At 33.5% G+C, this 13844-nt stretch overlaps 1 protein-coding gene across 2 annotated transcripts; it reads left to right on the top strand.

Annotated features, from left to right (window-relative positions):
- The first annotated feature begins 817 nt into the window (after nt 1-817).
- On the top strand, nt 818-12484 carry LOC128158458 (N-lysine methyltransferase KMT5A-like). 2 transcript variants are annotated; one of them, XM_052821315.1, is made up of 5 exons: nt 818-876; nt 4362-4465; nt 5194-5326; nt 10419-10617; nt 12366-12484. In XM_052821315.1, exons 1-5 carry the CDS (start codon nt 824-826, stop codon nt 12369-12371), a joined length of 495 nt encoding a protein of 164 aa, XP_052677275.1. In that variant the 5' UTR covers nt 818-823; the 3' UTR covers nt 12372-12484. The 2 variants fall into 2 exon arrangements, with proteins under 2 accessions (XP_052677275.1, XP_052677274.1); XM_052821314.1 differs by having other exon boundaries at nt 10419-12402.
- The last annotated feature ends 1360 nt before the right edge of the window (nt 12485-13844 follow it).

A 13844-nucleotide genomic window follows, 5' to 3' on the forward strand; every position in this document is an offset into this window, starting at 1 on the left:
AATTTTTGTATTAAGACGTGACCGAGACTGTCTCTGACATATATATGAATTAAATTACAAAATATTATAAATATAAGTCAGGTACTACGTTGTTTTTGATTTCTTTCATTCACGATTGTTTTCACCATTCTCTCTCTCTCTCTCTCTCTCTCTCTCTCTCTCTCTCTCTCTCTCTCTCTCTCTCTCTCTCTCTCTCTCTCTCTCTCTCTCTCTCCGTAGATAATTAAAAATATTGATACACAGTTAACGAATTTCAACAAAAAGACCTTATATCCTTACGACTGGATGTCGCAAAAAACAAAGTCACTCACGATTTCATGATCTCGTGATTTTGTGCAAAAATAATAGTGGCTGAATTTTCTCATTATGATATGATTTCGAAAAAAAATCATTAGGTTTTAAAAGAAGGAATATTATTTTTTGTATTAAGACGTGACCGAGACTGCCTCTGACACACACACATATATATATATATATATATATATATATATATATATATATATATATATATATATATATATATATATATATATATATATATATAGTTTTAAACTTGGTCAATTGTCTGGTCAACTGCAAATTTATGAGCTTGTTGTTGGGTCTTTGTTTAATTGTCGGGTCTTTTTTGAGCTGTCGGGTCATCGACCCAACAATTATAGACCCAACAATTAATCGTAGTTCTATTTCCTTACAATCGGAAAAATGTGTAAATTTAGCTGTTTGTCTGAAACCTGAACTGTTGGGCCTTAATTTCCCGTGAGGATCACATATTGTCATTGTCCAATCAGAAGTCGCGTGAAAATGGCGCGAAATTGGAGGCGGAATGAACCGAAATTCACCGAAGACCCACGAATTGGTTTTAACCACGATGCAGAGGTATATATACATTTTTACATTTTCACTGCTTTAATAGGGTCCAATGGAATTAATTTTGTTATATAAATATGAGCACTATTAAAGATTGATCAATATTTGAAAGGTACAATGCTGAAGAAACTGTCGTTTTTATTGGAGTTCGAAATTCCTCTGCGAAACTGAATTGTCTTGACTTATACCTAAAAAGTACAGAAACAAGGATTTTAAAAGTGTCAGGGTTATATTCTCTATTCTTTTTAACACTCGAGTGAAGTGCCTGTATGAACCGAACCATGTCCGTAGGAAGCAATTTCACTTTTGCAGAGCTGTGGAAATATTTTCTTGAAAGTCAGTCATTCGGACAGACATCACATGTCAATAAACTTTGCTTGTCCGAATGAATTATGCCTGTCCGAATACCAACAGTTAAAATAATGTATGGAAAACTAAAATAAAATTTAAAAACACATACAGTGAGGTCGCCTTTAACGAATCACTAAGTAAATTCGCGTTGATAGTACGTAACCAAGCCCGAGTTAAATTCATAATACAACATTGTTTTATTGTACCATACTTGACTCATAACATCATATATTTCTTTCCCAACAACCAATGATTAAACAAAAATTATCGCTGTATTTTGATGAATGATGTTTTCTCCTTTAGCGGATCATTTTCTCCATTACCGAATCACGTGATATACAGCTGATTATTTTTTGTTAGGGACAGTGTCGAAATATTTTTTTAAGTTTAAATATGCTTTAAAGCATGAATAAGAAAAATGGAAAGGCTAATATTTCTTTTTCATTTTGAGTTAAGTGCTCATTCTATTGAAACCGACAATTCATGAAAAAAATAACAATGAATTCAATGGTAAAAAAAATGACTGCATGATTTGTAAACTTTGATCATTTAGTTTTTAGTCATTGTAAGTCATCAATATTGTTAATTTTATGAGATACGTGTATATGAACATCTTTTCATGAAATTACAAAGAAATATACAATGGCATGTAAATAGATCGAGAAAACACCGAAATACGACATGTACGAGGGTTTGCCCAAAATTGCATAGACAAGTGACGTTATTCAGTTCATAGAACTCACAGAATGATGAAGTTTGTGTCGCAACGGGTTTAAGTTATTTGCATTGAAAATATGTGTCGACATTGATTGTATCAGATTGGGTTTTTATAACATATATGTACTACATCATAAATTTTTAATGCGGCGCAACGACACTTTAAAAAATAAATATTTAAACATATAGAAACTTGAAGAATATCGTGAGGAAAATAACTCATCGAATAAAAAATTGAAAAAAAGAAAAAAAAAATGAATTTAAATTTCTGCATTTTTTTAATATTTATTCAAAAAAATTTAGCCATTCCGAATTTTTTAAAGACTTTTTAGCACGTATGTTAGAAAGGTTGAAGTTTGAATATATACACACGGTAACTGATTATAAAAAAGGTTTTAAAAGATCTAGAAGCATATCCAAGGGCGATTTTAAAGTAAACAAATTAAAATACACAAAATTGCCTAGAAATGTGTTTAGTGATTGTATAGTTAAGCAACCAAAAAAAAAACAAAAACAGGACCCAGTATTGACATCCAGCAATAAAAAACGAAGAAACCTCCACCGACAGAAATGGAAGAACAAATACCGGGAAGACAGACGTTTTGAATCGGCGATCATTTGTACTATAAAATATTTTAAAACAAATCTAGAAATGTATAGTGAATGACTGAATGTGCAAACTGGATGTGTTCAAGGAAAATAATTACCTGTACATGTATGGAATCAGCGATCGTTTGTACTTATGAAATACATGTATTTTTAAAACAAAAATAAAGAAGTATAGTGAATCTGCAAATTAGATCCATGTTCAAGGAAAATAATATTTTTAGGAAATAAAATACTAAATGACATCGAATACGAATAACTTTAATTTGTAAGGCATGGGTTTTTAAATCAATAAATATCCGTATAGATACAGGGAATTGGGGAAACCAAAATATAGTTGAAATCATAATCGAATGGAAAAATGTTTTAGAAAATGGGAATGAGATGTGTTTTTATAATCTTTTATTGTTGTTTCTGGGGTTTTTTTTATTGAAGCAGATGTGCAAATAATCGTAGCGGTATCAATTACATGCGCGGATCTAGAGGGGGGTCGGGGGGGTCCCGACCCCCCCTGGAAAATGAAAATTTATTAAATTTACATAGTAAAATTATCGCGAAAATATGCCTCGGACCCCCCCCCCCCCCCCCGGCAAACACAATTATCCTTCGGACCCCCCCCTGGAAAAATTTTCTGGATCCGCGCATGAATTAATTTTGACATAATCCCTCCATGATCCCCGCATCTCGATGATTCGTTATTGGAACCCTGACTACCCACAACATTATAGCTAATATAATTATTCTCTGATTAAGAAAATGTTTGACGCCTTCAGTGCTTGTAGACAGATAATTCTATTAAATATCTGTACCAAATATGCTTACATACAATGAGCCGTTCACATCAGAGCTCAACCGAAAAGTGAAAGTAGTCAGCTGCACGCATGCTTTTTGTCTGCGTCTTCAAAAAGCTTGTTCATGTTTGTTTAGAAATTACGACATAAAACGAGATAAAATTTAATAATTTCATGATGAATTATCAAAACAAGAATAACTCTACATGACATGATATGTTAAGTTAAGTATTGAACCTTTAATAGAAAAATACAGAATTGTTTGTCTGAAAGTGATTCGTTAACGGAGACGATTCGTTAAAGGCAACCTCACTGTACTGCAGGTGCGTTTATGACATAATTTTTTATGTTATATTCTTACATTTTATCTTATATCGTTAGATTCTTTTTACATTTTGACCTTTTACCGATTAATTACTGGAAAAATAACGAAAAGATATGAGCAGCAATAATGGGTACTCGAACTTCCTGTAAATCGGAGGTCATGGACAGGGTTTAATTTTAGCCAGAAGTAAGTTAATATTGATGAGAATAAAATAAAAATGATTCCTCAAATTAAATAAATGAACAGTGCAGAGATTTTCATCGAAATTTTTAAATGACAGCTTACATGAAGAGAGTAATAAAGAAAACTTGTGTATTTTTAGGCAATAACTGGTACTCGCATGTTAGGGAAGTTGTCTGAGGAATACTGATGCATCAAGAAACAACACATTTACAGCAATTGCATTTTGCGGTTTTTTTTATTTTGCCTTATGCTGACTGTGACAGGGCAAACAACATCGGATTCAGTCAGCCGGTCCTTATGTCAGTCTTTGCTAAATTAAGCCAGTCTTGCCGGCATGACCGGCAATTTTCCACAGCTCTGTTGGGGGGGGGGGGGGCACAACCATACATTTTGAAAGTCAAAAAAAAAATGAACCCCCCCAAAAATAAGGTCATCAGATGTTATTATTGAGGGGGCACAAGCATATAATAGCTTTGTTTTCTATCAGCTGATCAACATACACTTTTTTCTTCTGCTTTCAGAAGAAACAACAAACGTAAAAAGCCTCTAATGGTGGCCAAAGAATGCATTGAAAGAAAAAGGGATATAGAATTCCTAAAAAAAGTTTGGATTAGTGATGAGATACGTAAGTACATGTAATTTTTTACCTGTAAGTTTCATGCACATGGGTTGCTCCTGGTTTATATTAATTATTTTTTCTTAGGTATTCTTTGCATTAATTAATAAAACTCTAGTGAATGAAGTGTTGATATTTTGCCCCAGTTGCTCCTAGTAACATAAACACATTTTTCTTATAAACATTACAAAAATACTTGTTTGTTTGCTATTGATGTAAACACTACTGAAACTATAGACTTGGTGAATTGATACAGTAGTGAGTTGTTTCACTTCTATTTAGATTTAAGAAATAGTTGCAATTTTGTAAAGTTGTCAAAACTGTTAGGAAGCTAAATCTTGGGGTGTTGAAAACTTTTGGATTACCGGTACTTGTTTTTGAAAAAGTAGTGTATACGAGACTATAGTAATTTGTAAATTGTGCTACACTCATTTAAAATATAATAAAATAACTTTGGACATGCAGTAATACATCGACAGATTGAATAAATTTTAAACCATTATTCATGTTTTCATTTAGTTGCAACGTATCGTGATATGTATCGTATCACATCTCATGTATCATGACATGTACCGAATCGGCTAAGTACAGTATCGTCCCAGCCCTAGTGAATAATGTCTGCAGCATTTCTTTGATCTTGGCAATAGCTTTAGTAGAAATGAAAATAATCACCACCTGTTTCTTAGATTCTGAAACGTTTGTTAATCTCTGATGTTAGAATTCTTTATTTTTTGCAGACTGGGGAGTTGTAACAGAAAAACCTCTATGTAAAGGGGATTTTATTGCAGAATACAGAGGAAAATTATGCTTCGAAGAACCTAAAGAGAGTGCGTACAAATTTGAGTTTTTCAACAAGAAGACCAAGTACTGGTAAGTCATTTGTGTACTAGTAGGTCAATATAGATGCTGAGTTTTTTTTTTTGAGGCAGTAAATGGCTGACAAATTGCCCTGTAGACTAAAAAAAAACAATTAATGTTTATCACTACTTTGATAATGTGCACTCATTTAAATTTTCCTTTTCAAATCATGTATGTTATTTTTCTTCGCAACAAAGTCGAAGGGATCGAGTAACTTGTGTTTTAAAGTAAGAAAGTTTGTCCATGTGGAACAGAAGTAATGATTGACATGAGGTTCAATGTTCTCTTGTGAAGGGATTCTACGCTTATGGGGGACTAACCTAGACCCAAAATATAGTGACACTTCACTTTTCTTTCAAAGCAAATTAGAAAGAAGTTTAGAAGATCAGGGAGACATGATGCACAAGTCCACTAGCCCTAATGTCTAGGGCATGTGTCTCATGATTGTCTGTGTCTAGTTCATTTTATGATTAGGCAGGTTGATTTCCAGGCACACTTGTCTGATCAGCAAGAGAATCTTTTTAAATTTATAGAATATTGTGAATATTATTTTTTTAAAATTTATTAGGTCACCTGAGTCACTCAGGTGACCTATTGCAATTGGTCTTCGTCCGTCGTCGTGCGTTGTGCGTCGTGCGTCGTGCGTCGTGCGTTAACAATTTTACATTTTTAACTTCTTCTTGAAAACTACCAGGCCAATCGTTACCATTTTTGGTGTGAAGCATCTCTATGGTAAGAAGAATGTAAATTGTGAAATTTATGGCTCTACCACCCCTGGGGTGCCACGGGCGGGGCCAAATATGCAAAAAAAGCCAAATTTTCAAAAATCTTCTTCTCTTCTCCCACACATGTGAGGAAAAAACTGGTTGCATGGTTATGATGTCCATAAGACCCTCTACCAAAATTGTGAAATTTATGGCCCCTGGGTCAGGGGTTCTGGCTCTAGGGTGGGGCCAATATGGCCATATAGTAAAAATGTTTTAAATCTTAGAAAATCTTCTTCTCTACAACTATATATATATTTCTAAAACTAAATGCATGATTATGATGTCCATGAAGCCCTCAAACTAAATTGTGAAATTCATGACCCCTTGGTCAGGGGTTCAGGCTCTAGGGTGGGGCCAATATGGCCAAATAGTAAAAATGTATTAAATCTCAGAAAATCTTCTTCTCTACTCCCATATATACGGTATTTGTTAAAAACTAAATGCATGATAATGATGTCCATGAAGTCCTCAAACTAAATTGTGAAATTCATGACCCCTTGGTCAGGGGTTCAGGCTCTAGGGTGGGGCCAATATGGCCATATAGTAAAAATGTATTAAATCTTAGAAAATCTTCTTCTCTACTCTCATATATATTTGTTAAAAACTAAATGCATGAATATGATGTCCACGAGGCCCTCTATCAAAATTGTGAAATTCATGACCCCTGGGTCAGGGGTTCAGGCTCTAGGGTGGGGCAAATAGGGCCAAATAGTAACAATGTATTAAATCTTAGAAAATCTTCTTCTCTACTCCCATATATATTTGTTAAAAACTAAATGCATGGTTATGATGTCCATGAAGCCCTCTACCTTAATTGTGAAATTCATGACCCCTCGGTCAGGGGTTCAGGCTCTAGGGTGGGGCCAATATGGCCAAATAGTAAAAATGTATTAAATCTTAGAAAATCTTCTCTACTCCCATATATATTTGTTAAAAACTAAATGCATGGTAATGATGTCCATGAGGCCCTCTACCAAAATTGTGAAATTCATGACCCCTTTGTTAGGTGTTTAGGCTCTAGGGTGGGGCCAATATAGCCATATAGTAAAAATGTTTTAAATCTTAAAAAATCTTCTTCTCTACTCCTACATGTGGGCAAAAAACTGAATACATGGTTATGATATCCACAATCTCTTTTACCTAAATTGTGAAATTCATGGCCCCTGGGTCAGGGGTTCAGGACATGAGGGGGGGGGGGGGGGGGTGGGCAATATAGTAATAATGCATACCTGGTATAATGTTTAAAAATCTACTTCTCTATTCTCACACATCTGTATAAAAAAAACTGACTAATAATTACGTTTACCAGGAAGTCCTCTACTGAAATTTTAATTTTCATGTCCCCTGGGGTATGGGTTTTGACTCTATGGCAGGGCCAAAATGGATGTATAGATGTTAATGCATATAACGTTAAAAAATAATCTTCTTTACTCCCACACACCTGAAACGAAAACTGAATTCATGATTTTGTAGACCAGATCTTTTAGTTTTTCACAAAAATTATAGGTTTCACAGTTCTTTTTGAAATGTGGTCGTCATTACAAATTTATAATTTTTCTACTCCAGTATGAAGCCTAATTAATTAGATGCATATATGAGACTCCATGACAAGTTTGTGTATGGGATATATGCTACTCAGGTGACCGATAAGGCCAATTGGCCTCTTGTATTCAACAGAATTTTTAGCCACTAGCTGTCATAGTTTTGAAATGCTGCCATCAGGGTTCAAAAGGGTTCAGTCTCTTTTCAATATAGATATTGTTAATTGACAATGGTGATCAAGACTAAGTTGCATACAGTAATACTGTGTTTGCCAATTGTTTAGTAAAAGCATTTTGATTGGCTAATGCACTAATTTTTTTACGGAGTTAAACAAGCATTAACGAGAGTGAAAGCTTTTGATTGTACGTGTCATAAAAAAAAGAATGACGTTAAAACACAAACTTTATTGACATATATTTCTTATAAAAAAAAACTCAACAAAAGAAGGTGTTAACATCAAACAAAATGCATAATTTGCACTAAAGTTAGAATCTAAAACATCTGTTTTATGGGCTCCACTTGCCGATAAAACTTGGTTTGCGACTGTTAAATCAACATTAATGGTTGCCAATAGCAAATGAGAAGACTTTATTCCCTAATTGTTTTGATTTACAAATTAATGTTAAATAACAATATCGATATATTTTTTAGCACTTCAAAATTCCTTATATATATGTTCAGATATGGGCAAGTTAATTAGGAATTCTGACAAGTAACGTTACATTAATGGGGTTGGAAACTTGATGGATGGACAAGTGGATATATTTCATGATCAGTTACTGGTAATAATGAGGACTGATGAAGACTTTTTTTTCTCTCAAAAGTAGATAATGAAAATGTTGGGTCTAGAAATATTATATATATTGCTGTTGGGTCTAAGACTCTTGGATATGTGTATGTACATGTAGCACAGTATTATTGGGTCATAAACATGTGACAGGAAGTGGCATGGAAAAGAAAATGGAAGAAGAAAATCTCCTTGTAACTCTCCTTGTAACGGAAATAATATCATCCATATTCTTGCTTTTCATTTGTGTAGTTATCTTCTATATTAGTGTGAGGTGGACAAGGTTATTCCTTTCATGGAATACAGACATGCAGTAAAGAAAGGTATATATGTATCACTATTAAATGTCTTAGTATTCTGTCTATGCATCTGAATGCTTTTCCATGCCCTAATCTTCATCTGATGTTTTTTCACATAATTGCCTAGAGCATCAGGCAAGTTAAGGATAACTTTTTCTATAGTGTGAAACTTAAGATTGAAAGCTAGACAACTAAATTTTGTGTGTGCAGATTGTTATATGCATTTTAACAACAGTTAGCAGAAACAATTTTACTGATGCAAAATATTGATGTGTTGCTTTCTTACCCTTTTCGCATGCATATTCCCTATACGGAGTGACATGTCCGTGTTACCTTTTTTTGAGTCGGCTAGCGAAGCGAGCGAGTCTTTGTTATCATAGCTGTTTCTGCGAAAATTTTGCACTACATTATTCATGCGCTAATGAAAATAATGCATGCATTAACCTCTTTTGTTTGCGTGATTGCCAATTTGAAATGGTTGAACAATCTTATCTTTTTTTACACATATGTTTATGAAGTTTTTCTTAATGTTTAAAAAAATAAAACAAATCAAAGTAGTTTTTGTTCAATCGCCACCCATGAATTCGACAACTTACACGGGGAAAACCTTGTTCCATATTTAGCGTAAAATCTATTTTTAGAAAAACCCAGCTCGCAAAGCGAGAGGACCCTTGCTGGACATCATCAATCTCTTGGTGTGGATTTTGAGCACAAACGTGAATTGATAATGTGCAATATAATGCAAATAGCTCATATTTCATCGTCATTGAAATATACTGGTCCTTTGTATCTATCCTACGATATTATGCATTGCCGGTCTGGCAGGCATTGCCAGTCTATTAGTGAAATGTCATCAGAACGTGTTGAATCAAAGGACTGAAAGTACTGACACAAGTTGATGATTCAGGAATCGGACATTTATTGACTCTTTTCTGCTTTCAACACACATAATTGGAAATAATCATGAATGAAGTATAGAAGTATCTTATTATCACTGGCTACAACATATCAAAGATAAGTTGAAATCATGAATCGTGAAAGATGATGTTTTAGATAAATAGGATATCTAAATATTATTATAATATATTATAATATGATAAAGCTGGTCTCATAAAGGTGATGTCTGCCACAATGAGCCCTGTAATCTTTGTTCACCTATGTTTAATTTATTTACAAAAGACAGAATTTTTTTATGTATTACTTACAATGTAATAAAAACAAATACATCAAAATATTGACGTGTTCACAGCGAGTCGACTCTTAGGCCCTTCAGGCCTTTGATTCTATTTTTCAATACTATTGGATCAGTCTGTCTCCAATAAAAGGTGTGACACAATCATTTCATGCCAAATTTGTGTGCCTTTTCCTTGAAATGTTCTATTGAATGGTTGTTAACTTGTTAGTTGTTAAAATTTAACATAAGATAAATATAATAGTTGTTGGGGTTGAATTTTTAATAGACATGTGCATTAAATGACATGAATAACATTTCGGAAGGGTATAACATTTAACATAAACAACTCAACAGGCAGAAAATTATCATGAAATTCTATTAACATGAATCCTAGAAGACTGAAAAGATTGAATGTCAAAATCTCAATCTTACTTTTTACAGAGGACTTAATTTCTTACAACATACACATTTTCCAGTAGGATCAGTTTTAATATCGGTTTTTAACTAGTGTGTATATGCAAGTTTTCTTTTTCAGGATTGATGCCTCGGAAGATGACGGCTCCATGGCAAGACTCATAAATGATGAACATATAGATCCTAATGCTAATATAAAGGTGCTTCATGAGGGGTTTGCAGAGCCCCATCTTTGTATTTTTGCTGTTAATGACATAAAAGCTGGTGAAGAAATCAGATACAACTATGGAAAGAACGTTGACTTTTTTTGGCGAAAAAAGGTAGTTAAAATTTATCCTTCATAACCAAATTAGGCAACAAAAAGTCACATATATTTAATGAAGTCAAACAAGTCAAACAAAATTTCAAGTATGCTCATTTATTTAGATTTAGCTTCATTAATGTAAAAGGAAACTTTTAGCATAATCATAAATGTCTGAAACCAGGATGTTTAAAACAAAATCTTGTAGCAGATAAGAATTCAAAGAAACAGAATTTGCACAGTAGATGCAAGAATAAATTATATTTATATAGGTTTCACTCAATAGTGTTTGAATATTTTACAGAGATTTTTAAAATCGGGTAAAGGTAATGACTTGTATATTACTGTTGAAATTTTGGTTTAGTTCGTTGTAGCCTCGCAAAAATGCAAATGTCTGAAAGCTTGAACTTTGGAAAGGACAAGTGAGATATTTTTTAAACATGTAGTTTTGCATCTTGTTAGATATACTCTTCTCTTGTCCAGTTCCTTGGCAGATACAAGTATCACTAAAAATATCATTAAGTAATAAAGAAATCCCTGATATTTTATAATTAAGGCAGCCTCGTTAGACAAAGAAGAAATAATTTTTTAGAAATACATGCATCTGTTTTGAAAACAAATTCAACAAGCATTCTGAGAGTATTGCATAAGCAATACATGTCCCCTACCGGTTTGTAGACATTTGTGAAAACAATGCACTGTTATGCAGAATATCATTTCTTACTGTCTCAACAGACCAACCCGATAGCGAACCCGATTGCAATAATAAAAGAAACGTTAACCCTGTCGATTAAATTTACAACACAATGCTTGACACTATTTTACAGAACGTATTTGTTTGTCAGAAACAATAAAAGGAATAGTCCAAGTAATGCACGAGATTAATTATCGTGCATTGACAACATACTTTCCTCGTTTATTTGATACCTAGCACGATAACGAACCCGAACATTAAAAAATTGGAATATCAAACAATTAATTTTCTAGAAAATATGTCAACCAAGTGCTACAAAAGTGTAAACCTGATCTGTAGTTTGACATTTTGAAGCTGTTCAGCAAATTTCATATTATTCCTGAAACGCATAAAGAAAAAAAGTGTGGAAAACTGAAATGGGACAGACAGACGGACTGACAGATGCATAGGAAAGCTATAGTCCCCTCCGATGAAAACCGGTAGGGCAATAAAAAGCAGTGACCAACACAGTTGCCATATTAAATTTACTAGCTATTTATCTTTTATGTTTACTTGTAATCATATGAAAAATTTGTCAATTATTACTGTAGATTTTTTTTTTCATACTTGAGTACATAATATCGTGAAATGACCCCTAGACGCCTAATTGCAAGAATGATAGTTGATCTAAAGCTTTTACGTGGATTTCAGGGCCATTAAATTAAAAGAATGTAATTTAATTATAGGAGTAGAGCTTCGCACGAAATTACAATACAATGTAGTATTTATTCTCAAGAAGTAAGTCAATGATCTTTTATCTCAACAATAAGAAGGCTTTCAATACATTTGCATTTTTATGGTAAATGAAATAATTTACAAAGGGCTGTTCTGTTTAAATTTGAAATTTATTTGTTAATGTGTGGTGAAGGTTTCTTCAGATTTTAGAAACTTGAGTTTTAAAAGCATGCTAAGAAATTTAAACTGTAGAATATAACTATTTATCTAGTGCTCTTGATGTTCTTGATCAGTGCCTTAAGAGCTGAATCCATTTTTTTTACTTTTGTTGACTAAAAATGATTCAATCCATAATGTAGAAATAAGATCTGACGAAAGGCAGGATGACCAAGGAGTTTTCAGCATCAGTGAGGAAAACCAAAGATATGTACCAGCAACCTTCACAGGAGAGCCTGGGCTCTACACCGAGAAAGATAGTGATGGCTCCAAGACAACCAATGAAACATTCATTGAGGATTTTGGCAATGGTAATGTATTTGATATGTTCATATGATTTACAATATTGTCTAACTATTATGCCATTATTTACAGCAAAAACTGTCCACATGTTGATGCTTAACAATTGGTTATGTCTTAAATGTAACCCCATATTATAGGGTCCATGTTCTTGACAGTTTGGAGTAGTATTGGTATTGATAAATGTAGGCCCTATAGTGTGGTGTGACATGTGTGACCCAATAGTTCAGATACATGTTCTAGACTCTTTTTTATTGCAAAACTTGACTCATTTTGTTTTAACCTGCTGAAATTTTATCTGTATTTGGGATATGATTATGTATTGTAGAAATGAGAACTGATGAAACTCAGGGTGACCAAGGAGTTTTCAGCATCAGTGAAGAAAACCAAAGATATGCTTCAGCAACCTTCACAGGAGAGCCTGGGCTCTACACCGAGAAAGATAGTGATGGCTCCAAGACAACCAATGAAACATTCATTGAGGATTTTGGCAATGGTAATGTATTTGATACGTTCATATGATTTACAATATTGTTGAACTATTATGCCATTATTTACAGCAAAAACTGTCCACATGTTGATGCTTAACAATTGGTTATGTCTTAAATGTAACCCCATATTATAGGGTCCATGTTCTTGACGGTTTGGAGTAGTATTGGTATTGATAAATGTAGGCCCTATAGTGTGGTGTGACATGTGTGACCCAATAGTTCAGATACATGTTCTAGACTCTTTTTTATTGCAAAACTTGACTCATTTTTGAAACTTGCTGAAATTTTATCTGTATTTGGGATATGATTATGTATTGTAGAAATGAGAACTGATGAAACTCAGGGTGACCAAGGAGTATTCAGTATCAGTGAGGAAAACCAAAGATATGTTTCAGCAACCTGCACAGGAGAGGCTGGGCTCTACACCGAGAAAGATAGTGATGGCTCCAAGACAACCAATGAAACATCCATGGAGGATCTAGGCAATGGTAATGTATTTGATACGTTCATATGATTTACAATATTGTTTAACTATTATGCCATTATTTTCAGCAAAAAATGCCATGTGTTGATGCTTAGCAATAGGTTGTGTCTTAAATGTAACCCCATATTATAGGGTCCATGTTCTTGAGAGAATGGAGAAGTATTGGTATTTGATAAATATAAATGTAGGCCCTATAGTGTGGTTTGACATGTGTGACCCAATAGTTCAGATACATGTTCTAGACTCTTTTTTATTGCAAAACTTGACTCATTTTGTTTTAACCTGCTGAAATTTTATCTGTATTTGGGATATGATTATGTATTGTACAAATGAGAACTGATGAAACT

The sequence above is a fragment of the Crassostrea angulata genome, chromosome 8 (assembly GCF_025612915.1).
Source record: "Crassostrea angulata isolate pt1a10 chromosome 8, ASM2561291v2, whole genome shotgun sequence".
NCBI lineage: Eukaryota > Metazoa > Mollusca > Bivalvia > Ostreida > Ostreidae > Magallana > Magallana angulata.